The 14,507-nt window shown below is 40.0% G+C and overlaps 1 protein-coding gene across 22 annotated transcripts in view; it reads left to right on the forward strand.

Moving 5' to 3' along the window:
- Positions 1-14,507, forward strand: part of MACF1 (microtubule actin crosslinking factor 1) — a 416,995-nt gene that overhangs the window by 394,898 nt on the left and 7,590 nt on the right. For 10 of the 22 annotated variants that reach the window (XM_077482044.1, XM_077482048.1, XM_077482064.1 and 7 more), the window contains 5 exons: positions 1,035-1,052; positions 2,235-2,352; positions 9,254-9,310; positions 11,110-11,321; positions 14,079-14,189. In XM_077482044.1, the coding sequence (XP_077338170.1) occupies positions 1,035-1,052; positions 2,235-2,352; positions 9,254-9,310; positions 11,110-11,321; positions 14,079-14,189 (516 nt within the window). The remainder of the gene's footprint in view (positions 1-1,034; positions 1,053-2,234; positions 2,353-9,253; positions 9,311-11,109; positions 11,322-14,078; positions 14,190-14,507) is intronic. The other 12 variants (XM_077482062.1, XM_077482063.1, XM_077482045.1 and 9 more) reach the window with 6 other exon arrangements.

Below are 14,507 nucleotides of genomic sequence, written 5' to 3' on the forward strand. Positions count from 1 at the left end.
CTTTTTTAATATTTTTCCTTTTAATAGTTTTATATTCAATCCATGTAGAGTAACATACATATGGATTGAGTGTGTTTTTTTTTTTTTTTTTTTTTTTTTTTTTTTTTGGCTCAATGGACACTTTCCCACAAACACAGTTCAAAAATTGCGAAAAGCCTTCTGAGATGTGTGGAAACTATTATATCGCTGGGGGAAGAATGTTGGCTTATATCAATGGCAATAGTTTAAGAATGCAGAAGGGGAAGGGTTTGTTCAATTTTAAGCTCCATAATTTAACAATTGGATGTTCCACAAGCTCATGTAGTAGTGGAACGAATTTTGGTGTGTTTGTGTTCTTGTGCACACCCCAAATGACCAGGTTGCGCATGCATACAGAGCTTTATGCATCTTCCCGAGTTAAACTGTCTACAGTTGGGGAGGCGCATACATCCCTGTATTCCCTGTATGCATATACCCACTCAGATTTGTGTATATATGCGTACAGCGGCCTGACAATTATTTTGTGCAGACTGACTAGCAGCAGCTGTGCAATGCACCTTCTGACTCTGGAGATAAAATATGGCCCAATTGTATGCTATATGGTCCTTTGTTTTGTGCCCATGCACAGCTGCATCAGATTTTGCATTCCAAAATATTAAATCAACATATATACTGTGTGTGTATATATATATAGAGAGAGAGAGAATTATAGTTGCCATCATGTCCTACAAACAAATTCTGAGTATTGCCCCAGAGCAGCCAATTAAATTAAAACTTGAAAATAACAACTATAGAATAAAAAGTTGTTAAATATGATTTGTGGCTTTGGGGCACTATAGACATTTTTCAAATAGATAACTAAACCCCCCACTGTTGTGCAAAGCATAGTTTTGCTGAAAAAAATGCTTAAAAACCAACTGCTTTTTGCCTTTTCTAGTCCACTCTGTCCAGTTGTTTATACATTTGTGATACTAATATGCCGTTCTTTGTGTGCAATTGCAGTATTTATGAAACTAAAGAGTTTTCTTTCTTTCTCCTTGTGCTCTTTCATGTAGTTCTTCCTAGGCAACCAGGTACAGTGCACTCTACTGCTGCCTTTCGCTTCCCAAATAATCACATGCTGTGTACTAAATTAATTTCTTTTCTCTTGCCGTGATAAACTGGAATTAATTTGTTCAATCACTGTAGATTAATTGATGCTGTTTAAGAACTGTATACAGACCTTCTCTCACACTAATAACAAACCCACAAAACTAAATGCGGATGTTTCATACACAGTGAAATGGTCTGCATGTCAGACAAAACAGTGACTTTGATTCTCCAAGGTGTTTGGATTAAATTTTCATATATCATTTGTGGTGATCATTGCAGCTGATGGCTGATTGGCAGCTACCTGTGAGCTAATCTTTTAAATAATTTGCAAATGTGACCAGCTATCAGTGACTAAAAAAAAAAACAACAAATAAAAACATACCTTCTGCTAAAATTATTTTACCATTAGACTCTTGTAAACAATAATGTGTAACGGTTTGCATCAAAGTACAGAGTTTTATCCATCAATGTGAAATGAAATGATTTGTTGGCTATTTTTGCTTGTTGATGCCAACCATGGTCACTTTTGGTTTTCGTGATTTAGCTCTACCAGTGTGGATCCCATTAGCCTGACAACTGCAAAAGCATGTAACCAGCAGTAATTTTACAAAGATTTAGTATTGGGGCTGAATTATTCCTCCAATGCACAAAGTGGATGCTAACCTCCATTTTCATAACTAATTTTAGAGTCTGGATTCAATAGATATGGATGAGTACATTCACATCCTTGCAGATTTGAGGAGTAAGACGAGTGTCACCTGAAAGTGCAGTGCTCATTGTCAAATACTTGATGCTGCTGCTTCAGATCTGCTCATTTCTAGCATAGTAATATGTGCCTGTGCACGCATGGATCTACATGACGCACATATTGATTACATATATATTAATTTATATATGTCTGAATTGGTGTATGGGTAACATAGTTTACTTAATAGAAACCTATCATGTGAGGTACACCGGAGTTGACATTGTTGACTTAAGTGGTTAAAGTGGCTGTATCTGTTGCAAGCATGCGAAGGATCCTGAGCTGTTGGATTAGCTTGACAGCCAGGATAAAGGCCAAGAAGTCATCAATGACATCCTGTTTCTTTCATGACAGGTTTCTTTTAATGCATATGTTATGACTGTCTCTATGTTAGTAAATATTTTACCTGGTTTCACAGTTTGGAGACTCGCAACAGTTACGGTTGGTTCGTATACTGCGCAGCACAGTGATGGTCCGAGTTGGTGGAGGCTGGATGGCTCTAGACGAATTTTTGGTGAAGAATGATCCTTGCCGAGGTGAGCATTTCTTCAGTGGGATGAAGATGATGTTAACTAGGCAATATTGACTTTCTGTATGATTGACTGTATATATCAATTTACTTATACATACAACATCATTGTGGGACCAGTAAGACACTTGTGCTCCATTTTATAATTAGGGGCAAGTGAGTAGCATGTTTTAATAGCCTTTACTGACTGTTTTACTTAAAGCAGCAATGATAGAGGCGACGCAATGACATATACTTCTTTTGTGGTACATTATCTATGTAGTCATTAATGCTATTTTATTTTGTATTGAAAGTGGATCCTCTCACAAACTATTAATAAAGTTTGTTCAATATAGCTTAAAATAAAGTATAAGTGTAAAAGTAAAAAAATCATGTAATTCAAATATTTTTGATACCAGGTGTGGGATATTCCTATGCAGAATTATACTTTGGGAGAAAGTCAAAGCCTGCACAGGGCTAAGGCTAGTCTCACCTCCCACTTGGCTGTTCCTAACCCCAGCCATTGGCCTTTCGGGCCCCTAGGGTTGCATGGTAGGGGGCTGAACACATTGCCTTGTACCCCCTGACAAAAAGTACTCCCCGTTAATTAAAAGAATATAATAAAAAAAAAAATTAAGTTCAAATGTAAAAACATATTTCTTTCTCATTCATTGAGGTACACAGGAAGTCTTTCACTTTTTTTTTTTTTTTTTGCGGCAGGGGAATTGGGCACTGGCAAACAAAAAACTTTAGTCCAGCCCAGGATAAGCCCTCCTACTACCAGCATTTTCTAGTATCCAAGGATAGATGTGTTTTCTTCAGCTCTGTTATGTAAAAAGGCTAACCTAGATTTACTAGCACCTTTTTTCCTCCTCCAAAATTGTTTTCTTCAGTCAAGACTAGCTCTAGCAGCAGTGTAGATAAGAGTGTCTCTGATTGTAGCAATCCAGTGTGGCTGTCCTCTGCCTTGTTTTTAGAGTGTTGTGTCTGGATCCTGCTGGACTAGACATTGTGGACAAAGCCTGGAAATAACTCTAAGGCACTGAACTCTGCATAGGGTGCTTTCCATACTCCAGGTTAAAATAAAATAAAACATTGGAGCGCTTTTTCAGGTCAAGCTACTGGTTCTTCACCTACTGCACTGTCTCTAAAAACTTTGTCAGTGGGGCCAGTCCACCTGAGCACCTGGAGCTTTCTTGAAGTATATTAGACCGCTGGGCACCTTTAAAAAAAAATCCTGATTCTTTCTGCTTTCTACCATGGAAGAGGTTACTGCTGTGGAACTGACATCATCTGCTGGGTGCAGAGCATAGCACTGCTGCTCCTCATGCTTTGCAAAGACTCATGTGGAACTTCAGTTTGAAAATCCACTCCCACTGACTGCTTAAATTGACTTTGGTCATCTCTGCCTATCTGACTCCTGACTTGTTACTAGCTGTCTTGGTTTTGCAATAGCCGAGGCCTTGCGTCATCTCTGAGCCTTATTTTGCTATACTGCTACATAATTCTGAACAGGTGGCAGAATCTGCTTCTAGAGTCTTATTCCATCTTCAGAGTCCGTAGCTATGTCTGATGTGGCCAGTTTCTCTGCCCTCTAAGCTTTGGGTTTTACTACAGATATGCAAGACTTATTAGCACAGATCACAGTTTTTTGCTCACTCTGACTGCTGATGCCACAAGCAGATAGAAGCCTAAGGGACCTGCTGCAAAGTCCTGTCCTCTTTTTGGTTTAGAAATGTATTTTTTGTTTCTCCACTCCTTTACCATCCTCGTCCAGCCACCCGAAGCTTGGTTCCCAATCCACCTGCAAGGTCTAGGGCTCAAAGTCCACCAAATCATCGGACACTCCTTCCTTTACAGAATTGGGGAGGAAATGTTTGTCAACCTTTCCAGACACCTGGACTGCTTGCATCTCAGACACCTGGGTGCATAAGGTGTAATCCAAATGCTACAAGCTGGAGTTTGTGGGTCCCTGCCCCTTTCCTTGGTTTCCCACCTCCAACCTTTCCAGTGTCACTGCACAGATTAGCAGGTTTCCATTGAGCGCCCTTGTGTGTTCTAAATTGAGGAATCATTGCTATCTTTCCAGCACATCAGTGTTTACTACGTTTCTCTGTGAGACCCCTACACTGTAGTTTCATGGGCCCTGCCCTTCAGCATCTTGTCCAAAGCTCAGGTGTTCATTGTGCCCATTGCAACATAATTAGTCGACCGCCCGTTGAGGCAACAGTCAGCGGAGGCTCTGTCTGACAACATTATTTGACTGTGAAGACATGACAGTGTTTCAGATGTATCTTTAACCTTCAGATCCAGATAATTGGCAGGCTAACCAGGGAGTGTCCTCCTTATGGTGTTCCAGGACCTGTGTTGCAGGTGAGACTGGGCCAACGTTTGGCTGTTCGTTCTCTCTACGATAAGGTTCCTTCCCCTTCTGTTTTGTTTCAGAGACCTTGGCTTCTTACTATTTGATTAAGACATTTGTACAGGTAGTCTCTCGTGTAGTAGCCCCATGGCTGTATGCAATCTAAATCTGGTTCAGTTCGCTTTTTGCTTCAGAAACCACCATTTGAACCCATTAGAGATTTTCCTCTCTCTACTCTGACCCGTAAGTTGGTATTCCTTATTACCATTACCTCCACAAGGCGAGTTTCTAAGCTTGTTGTCCTGCCCTGCAGTTAACCCCCTTCTGATTTTGCATTAGAGCCTGGTAGTATTAAGGCTTAGGTTTTCCTTCTTTCTTAAGGTCCTTTAAACCTTTCACCTAAACCATCACATCGTTTTTGAGCTTTCTGTTCAGCTCCAGTTTATCCAAAAGAAATTTCCCTACATTATCTGGATGTAGTTCAGACTGTGAGAGTCTATATCTCAGATACTCCTACTTTCAGGACGTCTGTAAATCTTTTCGGATTCTCATTCCATCAAGTCTAGTTGGCACAGGCACACCATCATCCATGCTTGTATGCTTATTGTCTCAAGAATTGGGTCCCACCCCTTCCTCTAAATGTGTTACTAGATCTGTAAGTACTTTTTGGGCTTTTCGCCATCAAACAACGGTTTCACTTATTTGCAAGGCTTCAGGTGTAAGGTCATTGAAGGTGCTGTTTGAGCTACAGGCAGTTCCCCATTTCCTGTTTCTTTGTTGGGTCTGTTGGCATTTGTTTGTGTTGCCCAAACTAGTGTCGAGACCTCCAGTAGGGCAGCAGTATAACCTGAAAGTGAAAGACTCCTGTATCCTTCAATGGATTCCAAGTAAAACAATTTTTAGTTGGTACAAATTCCTATTTTCCTACATTTCAGCAGTACATGCACATTTCTTCATGTTTTATGCCTTTTTAACATGCTGCAGGTTCAGAAGAATAACTGTTCAGAAGAATAACTGTATATTGCTCGAACTAAATGTTTGAGCAATATAGTCTGCTCTTGCATTCTTCTTTGACATGAGCAGTGTCATTCTTTGCCCCTCGGAGGCAATAAAAACAGAACTTTAATCTATAAATAACAAAGCAAGGAAAGAATCCACAGATTACAGCAAATTTGTTATATTCTGTTATGCAGACCATTATTGGAAACTGGCCATTTGCTTATAGTGAGACTCTAATCTTATAAATGTTATGTTGGAAGAATAGAATTTGTTTCATTTAAAGAGTTATTTGACATATATTCTAAGTTGCATCTTTTTTATACCATTTAACACGAACTGTGCTAACCCAACTTTGGGTATTGTGGCAGTTAATGGAAGACAATTTATCCTTCAGCCTGGCCTATGTGAACAGCGAGGCAGCTATACTTTTAGAAATGTTTAAACATCTGGGTCTATTGGTATTCTCAAGTGTTCGCACCTCGATAAAGCAGTTTCACTGTGATTGCAAAGGCCTTAAGCTGGACATACATGGCTCGAAATTTGGCCAGTTCAGCAGGAACAAAATTCAATCCATGTATGAGCACTTTGGTTTTACAGAAATCGTTCTACTGATTGACTTCTGCACAAGCACCCTGTTGGGTTTTCCCCCGCTCAGTCTGCGGCGCTTATCAGTGTATTCTGACAGCAGGGAAGTCTCCCGGCTGTCACAATACAAAGAATTCCCCAAATCCATATCGAATGTCTGGATGTGGAAACTTTTTTTTTTTTTTTTCGTTCAACCCGCTGGTTGAATGAAAATAAGTGACTGATCTATGGGCTGCTTTAGCTGTAAAATTCTTCCAGACTTCCATTCTTCAGTCAGCATTTGGTATTGTTGTTCGTGGACATTTTACATACAGTGAAAGGGGGAAATAATTTTTTAGAAAAATTCTTATCTGGAAAAAGTCCATCTCTTATAAGCGTAGAGAATAGTAATTACATTTTTACTTGTAATATTTTTACTCGGCAAAGTTGCATTAAAGGGGTTGGACTCCCCTTTGCCTTCCGAACTGCCTTCCGAACTGCCTGGCATTTCTTCCTGGCATAGATTCAACAAGGTGTTGAAAACATTCCTCTGAGATTTTGGTCCATATTGACATGATAGCATCACATAGTTGCTGAAGATTTGTCGGTTGCACATCCACGATGCAAATCTCCCGTTCCACCACATCTCAAAGGTACTCTATTGGATTGAGATCTGGTGACTGGAGGCCATTGGAGTACAGTGAACTCATTGTCACGTTCAAGAAAACAGTTTAAGATTATTTGAGCTTTGTGACATGGTGTATTATCTTGCTGGAAGTAGCCATCAGTAGATGGGAACACTGTGGTCATAAAGGGGTGGACATGGTCAGAAACAATACTCAGGTAGGCCGTAGTGTCTAAACGATGCTTAATTGGTACTAAGGGGCCTAAAGGGTGCCCAGAAAATATCCCCCACATGATCCATTCTTTCATGTTAAGCCAGATTCTGACCCTACCATCTAAATGTTGCCACTGAAATCAAAACTCGCCAGACCAGGCACCGTTTTTTCAGTCTTCTATTGTCCAATTTTGGTGACCCCACGTGAATTGTAGCCTCAGTTTCCTGTTCTTAGCTGACATTAGTAGCACCCAGTGTGGTCTTCTGCTGCTGTAGCCCATCTTCTTCAAGGTTCAATGTGTTGTGTGTCCAGAGATGGCATTCTCCATACCTTGGTTGTAACGAGTGGTTATTACAGTGGGTTTTGCCTTTCTATCATCTCAAACCAGTCTGCCCATTCTCCTCTGACATCAACCGGGCATTCTTGTCCACACCACTGCCACTCACTGGATATTTTCTCTTTTCCGGACCATTCTCTGTAAACCTTAGAGATGGTTGTATGTGAAAATCCCAGTAGATCAGCAGTTTTTGAAATATTGAGACCAGCCCGTCTGGCACCAACAACTATGCCACGTTCAAGGTCACTTTCTTCACCATTCTGATGCTCAGTTTGAATGTCAGCAAGTCGTCTTCACCACGTCTAGATGCCTACATGTATGGAGTTGCTGCCATGTGATTGACTGATCAGCAATTTGTGTTACCAAGTAATTGAACAGGTGTACCAAATAAAGTGACCGGTGAGTGTATATATACATTATATATGTTCCCACCACTCTCTGCAACTTCAGCTCTAGTAAAAGTTCCATACCTCTAGTTATTAGTCATACACTCTCATTATGTCAGTATTTGCAATGGATTTTCAGAGAATTACAGCAGAAGGGGAAATGTGATGTGGTATCAGAGGGAAGCACTGTTACTTTGCCTAGTAAACGGATCTCAGGTTTGTCTTAAATGATAAATATCGAAGGAATTTATATTGCCCCCAAGATGGAGCATTTTGCATCTAAGGAAGGACAGAAAAGTCTGTAAACAAAAGGACACTATTCTTTTGTTCTAACATTGGTTCTTTCAAGCTGTGCATTTTATATCATACCAGAAGAGGGCAGTGTAAAACCAACTAAAAGTAAAGAAGGTGTAAGTTGTTGGGGGGGGGGGGGGGGTAGTTAATTATAATTAGCAGGTAGTTATAATTTATTTATTTATCTAGATATTTGTGTGGAGGAAATATAAATCTTTATGTTTGTACCTTTCTACCTTTCTTACTGTCGGTGGTGGTGCATGTGTCCACAGGCTGATGCTGGTGTTATGCAGCATGTGCTGACTTTAATAACATGTTAATGAAACATCCAATATTTCCAGCTAAGACTTTGTTCTTTGCTATGCATCACATCCCCATGTATACCATTTAAGTACCGTATTTATCTGCCTATAACACGCACCCCAATTTTAAGAGGAAACTTTAGGGGAAAAAAATTCACAGCCCCCCACCCCCTGCACACCCAGGAGACCCCCAGGCTCTTGGGACAGTGCTGCCAGCTTTCTCTACAGTTAAGAAAAAAATCACTGCAAGCCCCTTCCACACTGATCCTCCTGTGTCACTCATATTGTAAAATTAAGCTTCCATATACCTCAATAGCTCAGTTTTTTCCACTGCCCTGGTCACATGACTGCTCTCTCTGACATTACATAAATGGTCATGTGACCGCTTTCCTCCTCCTATCTAAAGCTAGGAGAAGGAGGAGGAGAGCAGCCAGAATAAAAATTGAGCTATTGAGAGGTTTACAAGCTTTATTTTATATTGACACTGACACAGGAAGAGCCGTGTAGGAGAAGGGGCTGGCAAGTGATTTTTTTTCTATTAACTTTAGAATATGCAGGCGGGGCGGGCAACCTTGACACCACCTCCCCCTCCCCCTCCCCCTCCCCCCCCCCCTCCCCCCCCCCAAAGGGTGGATCCTGGTGTGGACCACCCGAACCCCATTGGTAAAACATAGCATCGGGGTATAACACACAGGCACTGTTTACCCTCTGTTTTCAGGGAGGAAAAGTGTGTGTTATATGCCGATAAATATGGTACTTTCATTGGCTGGACTTAGCTATACATTTTGCATGCCTTACCTCTCATCCCTTTTTCCCTGTGCACCTCTTTTTTTTTATTCTTTTTAGTTCACCATCCAGGGACTAAATTAAAGAGAACCGATTCCGTCTCTTCCATAGGTTTGGGTAATTGCTCTGACTTTTGTAGAAGTGCTTGTCTTTATAACCAGAGAAACCATTTCAAAATGACCGGACTGTGGCAAAAATTGAAATTGACGACATCATACATTAAAACTACCGAATGCCTCATATGCAACTTTAGTATTAAATGATTTTGGTTAGAGAATAATAAAATCGTGTTACACCATTTAAAGATTACTAAACTAGCCACTTGGACCATTCGGCTGGCCAAAGACCAGAGCACTTTTTGCGATTCGCCACTGAGTCGCTTTAACTGACAATTGCGCTGTCATGCGACGTGGCTCCCAAACAAAATTTTTCCCCGTAAATAGAGCTTTATTTTTGTGGTATTTGATCACCTCTGCACTTTTTATTTTTTGTGCTATAAACAAAAAAATTGTGTAAATTTTGGAAAAAAACGCATTATTTTTTACTTTTTGCTATAATAAATATCCCCAGTTTAGGTCGATACGTATTCTTCTACATATTTTTGGTAAAAAAAAATCGCAAAAAGCGTTTGTTTTGCGCAAAAGTTATAGCATCTACAAAATAAGGGATAGTTTTATGCCATTTTTGATATATATTTTTTTTTACTAGTAACTGCGACATTATGGCGGACACATCGGACACTTTTAGTGTGGTTTTGGGACCATTCACATTTATACAGCGATCAGTGCAATTAAAAATGCATCGATTACAATGTAAATATGACTGGCAGTGAAGGGGTTAACCACTAGGTGGCGTTGTAGGGGTTAAGTGTGTCCTAGGGAGTGATTCTAACTGGGGGGGCGCACGCTGTGTGTGACATGACACTGATCACCGCTCCCGATCACAGGGAGCTGTGATTAGTGTCAGTAGTGACATTATTAGTGGCAGTATGCTTGCTTACATTAGCATTTCCCCATTGTTCCTCTCTGTGAAACGATCGCGGGTATCCCAGCGGACATAGAGTCCACAGGACCCACGATCACACTCACGGCGCTCCCAGTGGGAGCACGCCCACAAGCCGCCTCTTAAAGGGCAATGTACAGGTAGGTGATTCTGCCTGTACATGCCCTTCTGCCACAGTATATCTGCGTGAGGTGGTCGGGAAGCAGGTAGATCAGAGTTATTGAAACGTTGTAAGGGTTTACTCTTACCCCTTAAGAACAAAAGACCGTGGTTTTTTTTGTTTTTGTTTTTTTTACACACGGGCCGTAATCCAATATTACATTGCATATAGTTTTCAAAAGTTTTATACAGATATCATTTAGCTGCAGCATGTCATTGACTTGTGTTTAATGACTGTGTTTTTTCACATTCTTGACCATTTGCAAGGTGCCCTGATTTTTTTTTAAACCTTAGTCTTGTAGTTATTATGAAGTGAAATTTTATACTTTTCCCAGATGTCTGATAGTTACTCAGCTGACATATTATTTTGTGTCTGCTTTATTATGAAGATGGTTTATATGGCTTTGATTAATACTTTATGGCTTCAGTTAAACTAAGTTAACAGTCTCTTTGGTCTTATGGTTTGTGCTTATTAATAATCTTGTGTGCTGCGGAACTAAACTTGTTTTATGTGCTATGCCTGTGAAAAAGCTCTGTGTGTCCAATTTATGAAACTGATGGGTTTATTTATTAAGGCAAAGAACAATACACAAAATGCAGTAACCTGTCGGAAAGCATCTTTCTCTGTTCATTCATCATTTAAATTGATAAAAGATGATCTCTGGCTGCTATGCGGATTGAGCTTTGCCTTTTTAAAAAAGACCACAGGAGTAATGCAGAAAATGCTTACTTTTTTTTGCTTTTCTTTTGAACAGCAAGGGGAAGGACAAATCTAGAGCTGCGAGAGAAGTTTATACTTCCTGAAGGGGTATCCCAAGGAATGACCCCGTTTAGGTCCCGAGGGCGAAGGTCTAAACCGTCTTCCAGGACTGCCTCACCAACACGGTCCAGCTCCAGTGCCAGCCAGAGTAACCACAGCTGTACATCCGTCCCATCTTCACCTGCCACTCCTGCCAGTGGCTCAAAGGTAAGGCCTGGCCGTGCCCTGGGCAAAAACATTCTTGTATGTAAATAGAGATATAACACAAGATACACAGTGTGTTTCCAGTGTGAGCTTTGTACTGCTCTCTGACCAACTGCGTGTATATAAACTTTCTTGTTGCTAACTATATTTGCTGTGTTTTGTGTGTCAGCTGGCAAGACATAGTGCAGTGCCTGTGGAATGCAGTGATCAAGCCATACACTCTCTTACTTTTCATATAAAATGCACTGTATAGTGCCTTGAAAAAGTATTCACACCCCCTTGAAATTTTACACATTTTGTTATGTTACAACCAAAAACAAAAATTTTTTATTGGGATTTTATGTGATAGACCAATACAAAGTGGCACACAATTGTGAAGATGTCAAATGACAGCGAGGCAGTATGGCTCTCGTTCTCGCACGGCTGCACCGTGTTGCTAGGACACGGTGCGACCCCTGATCTCTGTAAAGAGCCACATCCGTTGCTCTTTAACCATGTGATCTGCTGTGTCCAATCACAGCCAGTCACATGTAAACACGGAGATGCCGGTAATCAGAGCTCCCCACCTCACACTGACAGAGTGAGGAGAGACAATGAGCGGCATCTCCTCACAGGAGACATCTAAACATGTAATCAGGGCACTGATCATCGGTGCCCTGATTACACTAGCACCATCAGTGCCAGCAATCAGTTCCCACCGCTGCCCACAAGTGCCACCAATCAGTGCAAATTAGTGATGCCAGTCAGTGCTGGCTATCAGCCCTGCCCATCACTGCTGTCCATCACTGCCACCTATTAGTGCCCATTAGTGCTGCCTATCAGTGCCCATAAGTGTGGCATATCAGTGCCCATAAATGCCCATCAGTGCCTCCTCATCACCGCATGTCAGTGAAGGAGAACAATTAATTACAAAATTTGCTGACAAACTAAGTAAAATACATTTTTTGCACATTTTTTGGTCTCTTTTTTTTGGGGGGGGGGAATAAAAAAAACAGCAGTGATTAAATACCACCAAAAGAAAGCTCTATTTGTGTGAAGTAAATTATAAAAATTTCATTTGGGTGTAGTGTAGCATGACCGCGCAATTTGTCATTCAAAGTGCGATAGCACTGAAAGTCTGGGTAGAAGGGGTGTAAGTGCCCTGTAGGCAAGTGGTTAAACACATCTAGTGGTGTTTTTTTGTTTGTTTTGTTTTTTGTTTTTGTTTTTTTGGAAAATTCTTTTTATTTGAGTTTCCATAACAATACAAAGAAAAAAAAACTACTTTTAAAATCAGCCCGATTCCAGGCGATGCATAACACACTCAACATATGACACTTCAGCACTAGGTCATTAGTGTATGTCCAAGGCTTTCACTATACATCTATAATAGCAGAGCTTCTACATCACATTTATCCCAGATTCGTTTTCATCTAATGTGACTTCAACCAGCTCCCAGATCTGATAGTATTTAATGGATCCAAACAATTTCAGTCAATAGACCCTGACTTCAGTGCATAAGTAACCAACCTACATCTAGGGAATCTCAAAGCAAACCCCACAATAACAGTATCAACTTTTTACGTATAAGATATTGTTACTACTAGGAGTCATATATCATACCTAATTATTCACACACTGTAGATACACTGTTCGTCCACCCAACCCACACCTTCTCAGATTTGTTGGGTATTCCCCTATTAGTATATGTGGCTCTATACAGAGGTAGAGCTTTATTGACAAGTGCCTTCCAAGCCTGAGCAACGGGAGGTGTAGGTTTTTCCAAGAGAGAACTATTATCTTTCTAGTGTATTAAAATATTAATATCAAAAGGGTACACATCTAGTGTTTATGCGCATTTATGTCCAAAAAGCTCCTCTTAATGCGCTGGTGATGTTTTTTTGTTTATTTTTTTCATCCTGTAAACACCTGTAAAATCCTTAAACTTGTTTTCCAGCTTCTACAAGCAGGAATACACTGCAAACATAACATAATTTATAAAAAGAATTATAAATGACAAGTATTTAATAATGAAATTCGAAAAATATTTATAATTCTTTTTATAAATTATGTTATGTTTGGTTTATTAGAGGGGTAGATCAATTTTTCTAACTATTATTGCAATCAATTAATCACTCAAAGGTGTTTATATTTAATTTATTTAAAGTATTTATGTATGTGCGCGGCTTTTTCCTTTTATCTTATTGCGTTTACGTGTATCTTGTAAAACTAAGCTGCAGCGATTTTTAGTTTTACTAGTGTAGATTTAGGTTTAGCGCGGTATTTCTTTTTCTTTTTGATCTATTGTTACTAGGAATACACTGCACCCTACACTATGGTTCAGCCACACACACAAAGTGGCTGACATTTCCTAGTACAAAAACCACCTGAAGTTTACTCTGAGCTCTTGACCACACTATGCACCAGTCTGGTCATGTAGAAAGCAACTTGACTTTGTATCACTTTGATATATGGGCCCCTACAAGGAGCAATATAATAGTTCTAATGAATTAAATGTACGGTGTTGTGTAGTGGGATACATTACATCAAAAATACAATAATAAACAGTCTTGCCTGTATAACATTTCCATATTGTGGCGGGTTGTGCCTGCCTTCATTTTTTATTTATTTATTTTTTGCTTTGTTTTTCTTTATTTGTGCTTGTGTTTTTTTTTTTTTTTTTTGTCATTGTACTGTTTATCTTCTATTGGAAACTCATTTCCCTTCTTCATCTTCACTCATTTCCCCACTCCATCCTGTGTGGTGTTGCCCCTTTCACAGACTCCACAACAGATATCTCGCTGTTACGAGAAGCCCTGGCTTGTAAACAGCAAGGCTAGCACGCCCTCTAGGGGCTCCGACTACTCAGACTACCAGATTTCATCATGTGAGGTAGAGTATGGTCCTCCAGCCCATGGAGAATCCACACATTTCCCTTCTATCATTCATTTCTCTGTTAACACCTTGTTCCATCACCATGTTTCCTCTGCTAACCATCGTGAATGAATAGAAACACTGTACTGTGTATCTTCAATTAGTATGATTTTCTATTATGATTTATTTTCACTCTAATATTCAAGGATTAAAGGCATGTCATCAGAAGCACCGACTGAAAAAAAAAAAAGAAAAAAAAAAAGCCTGTCTTTACTAAAATTACCATGGGTTGTTCCACTTTACATGTATGCATGATTTTAATTACACTGCGATTTT

Source organism: Lithobates pipiens, unplaced genomic scaffold, assembly GCF_037356315.1.
Source record: "Lithobates pipiens isolate NorthernLeopardFrog02 unplaced genomic scaffold, aLitPip1_a1.2 Scaffold_16, whole genome shotgun sequence".
Lineage (NCBI taxonomy): Eukaryota > Metazoa > Chordata > Amphibia > Anura > Ranidae > Lithobates > Lithobates pipiens.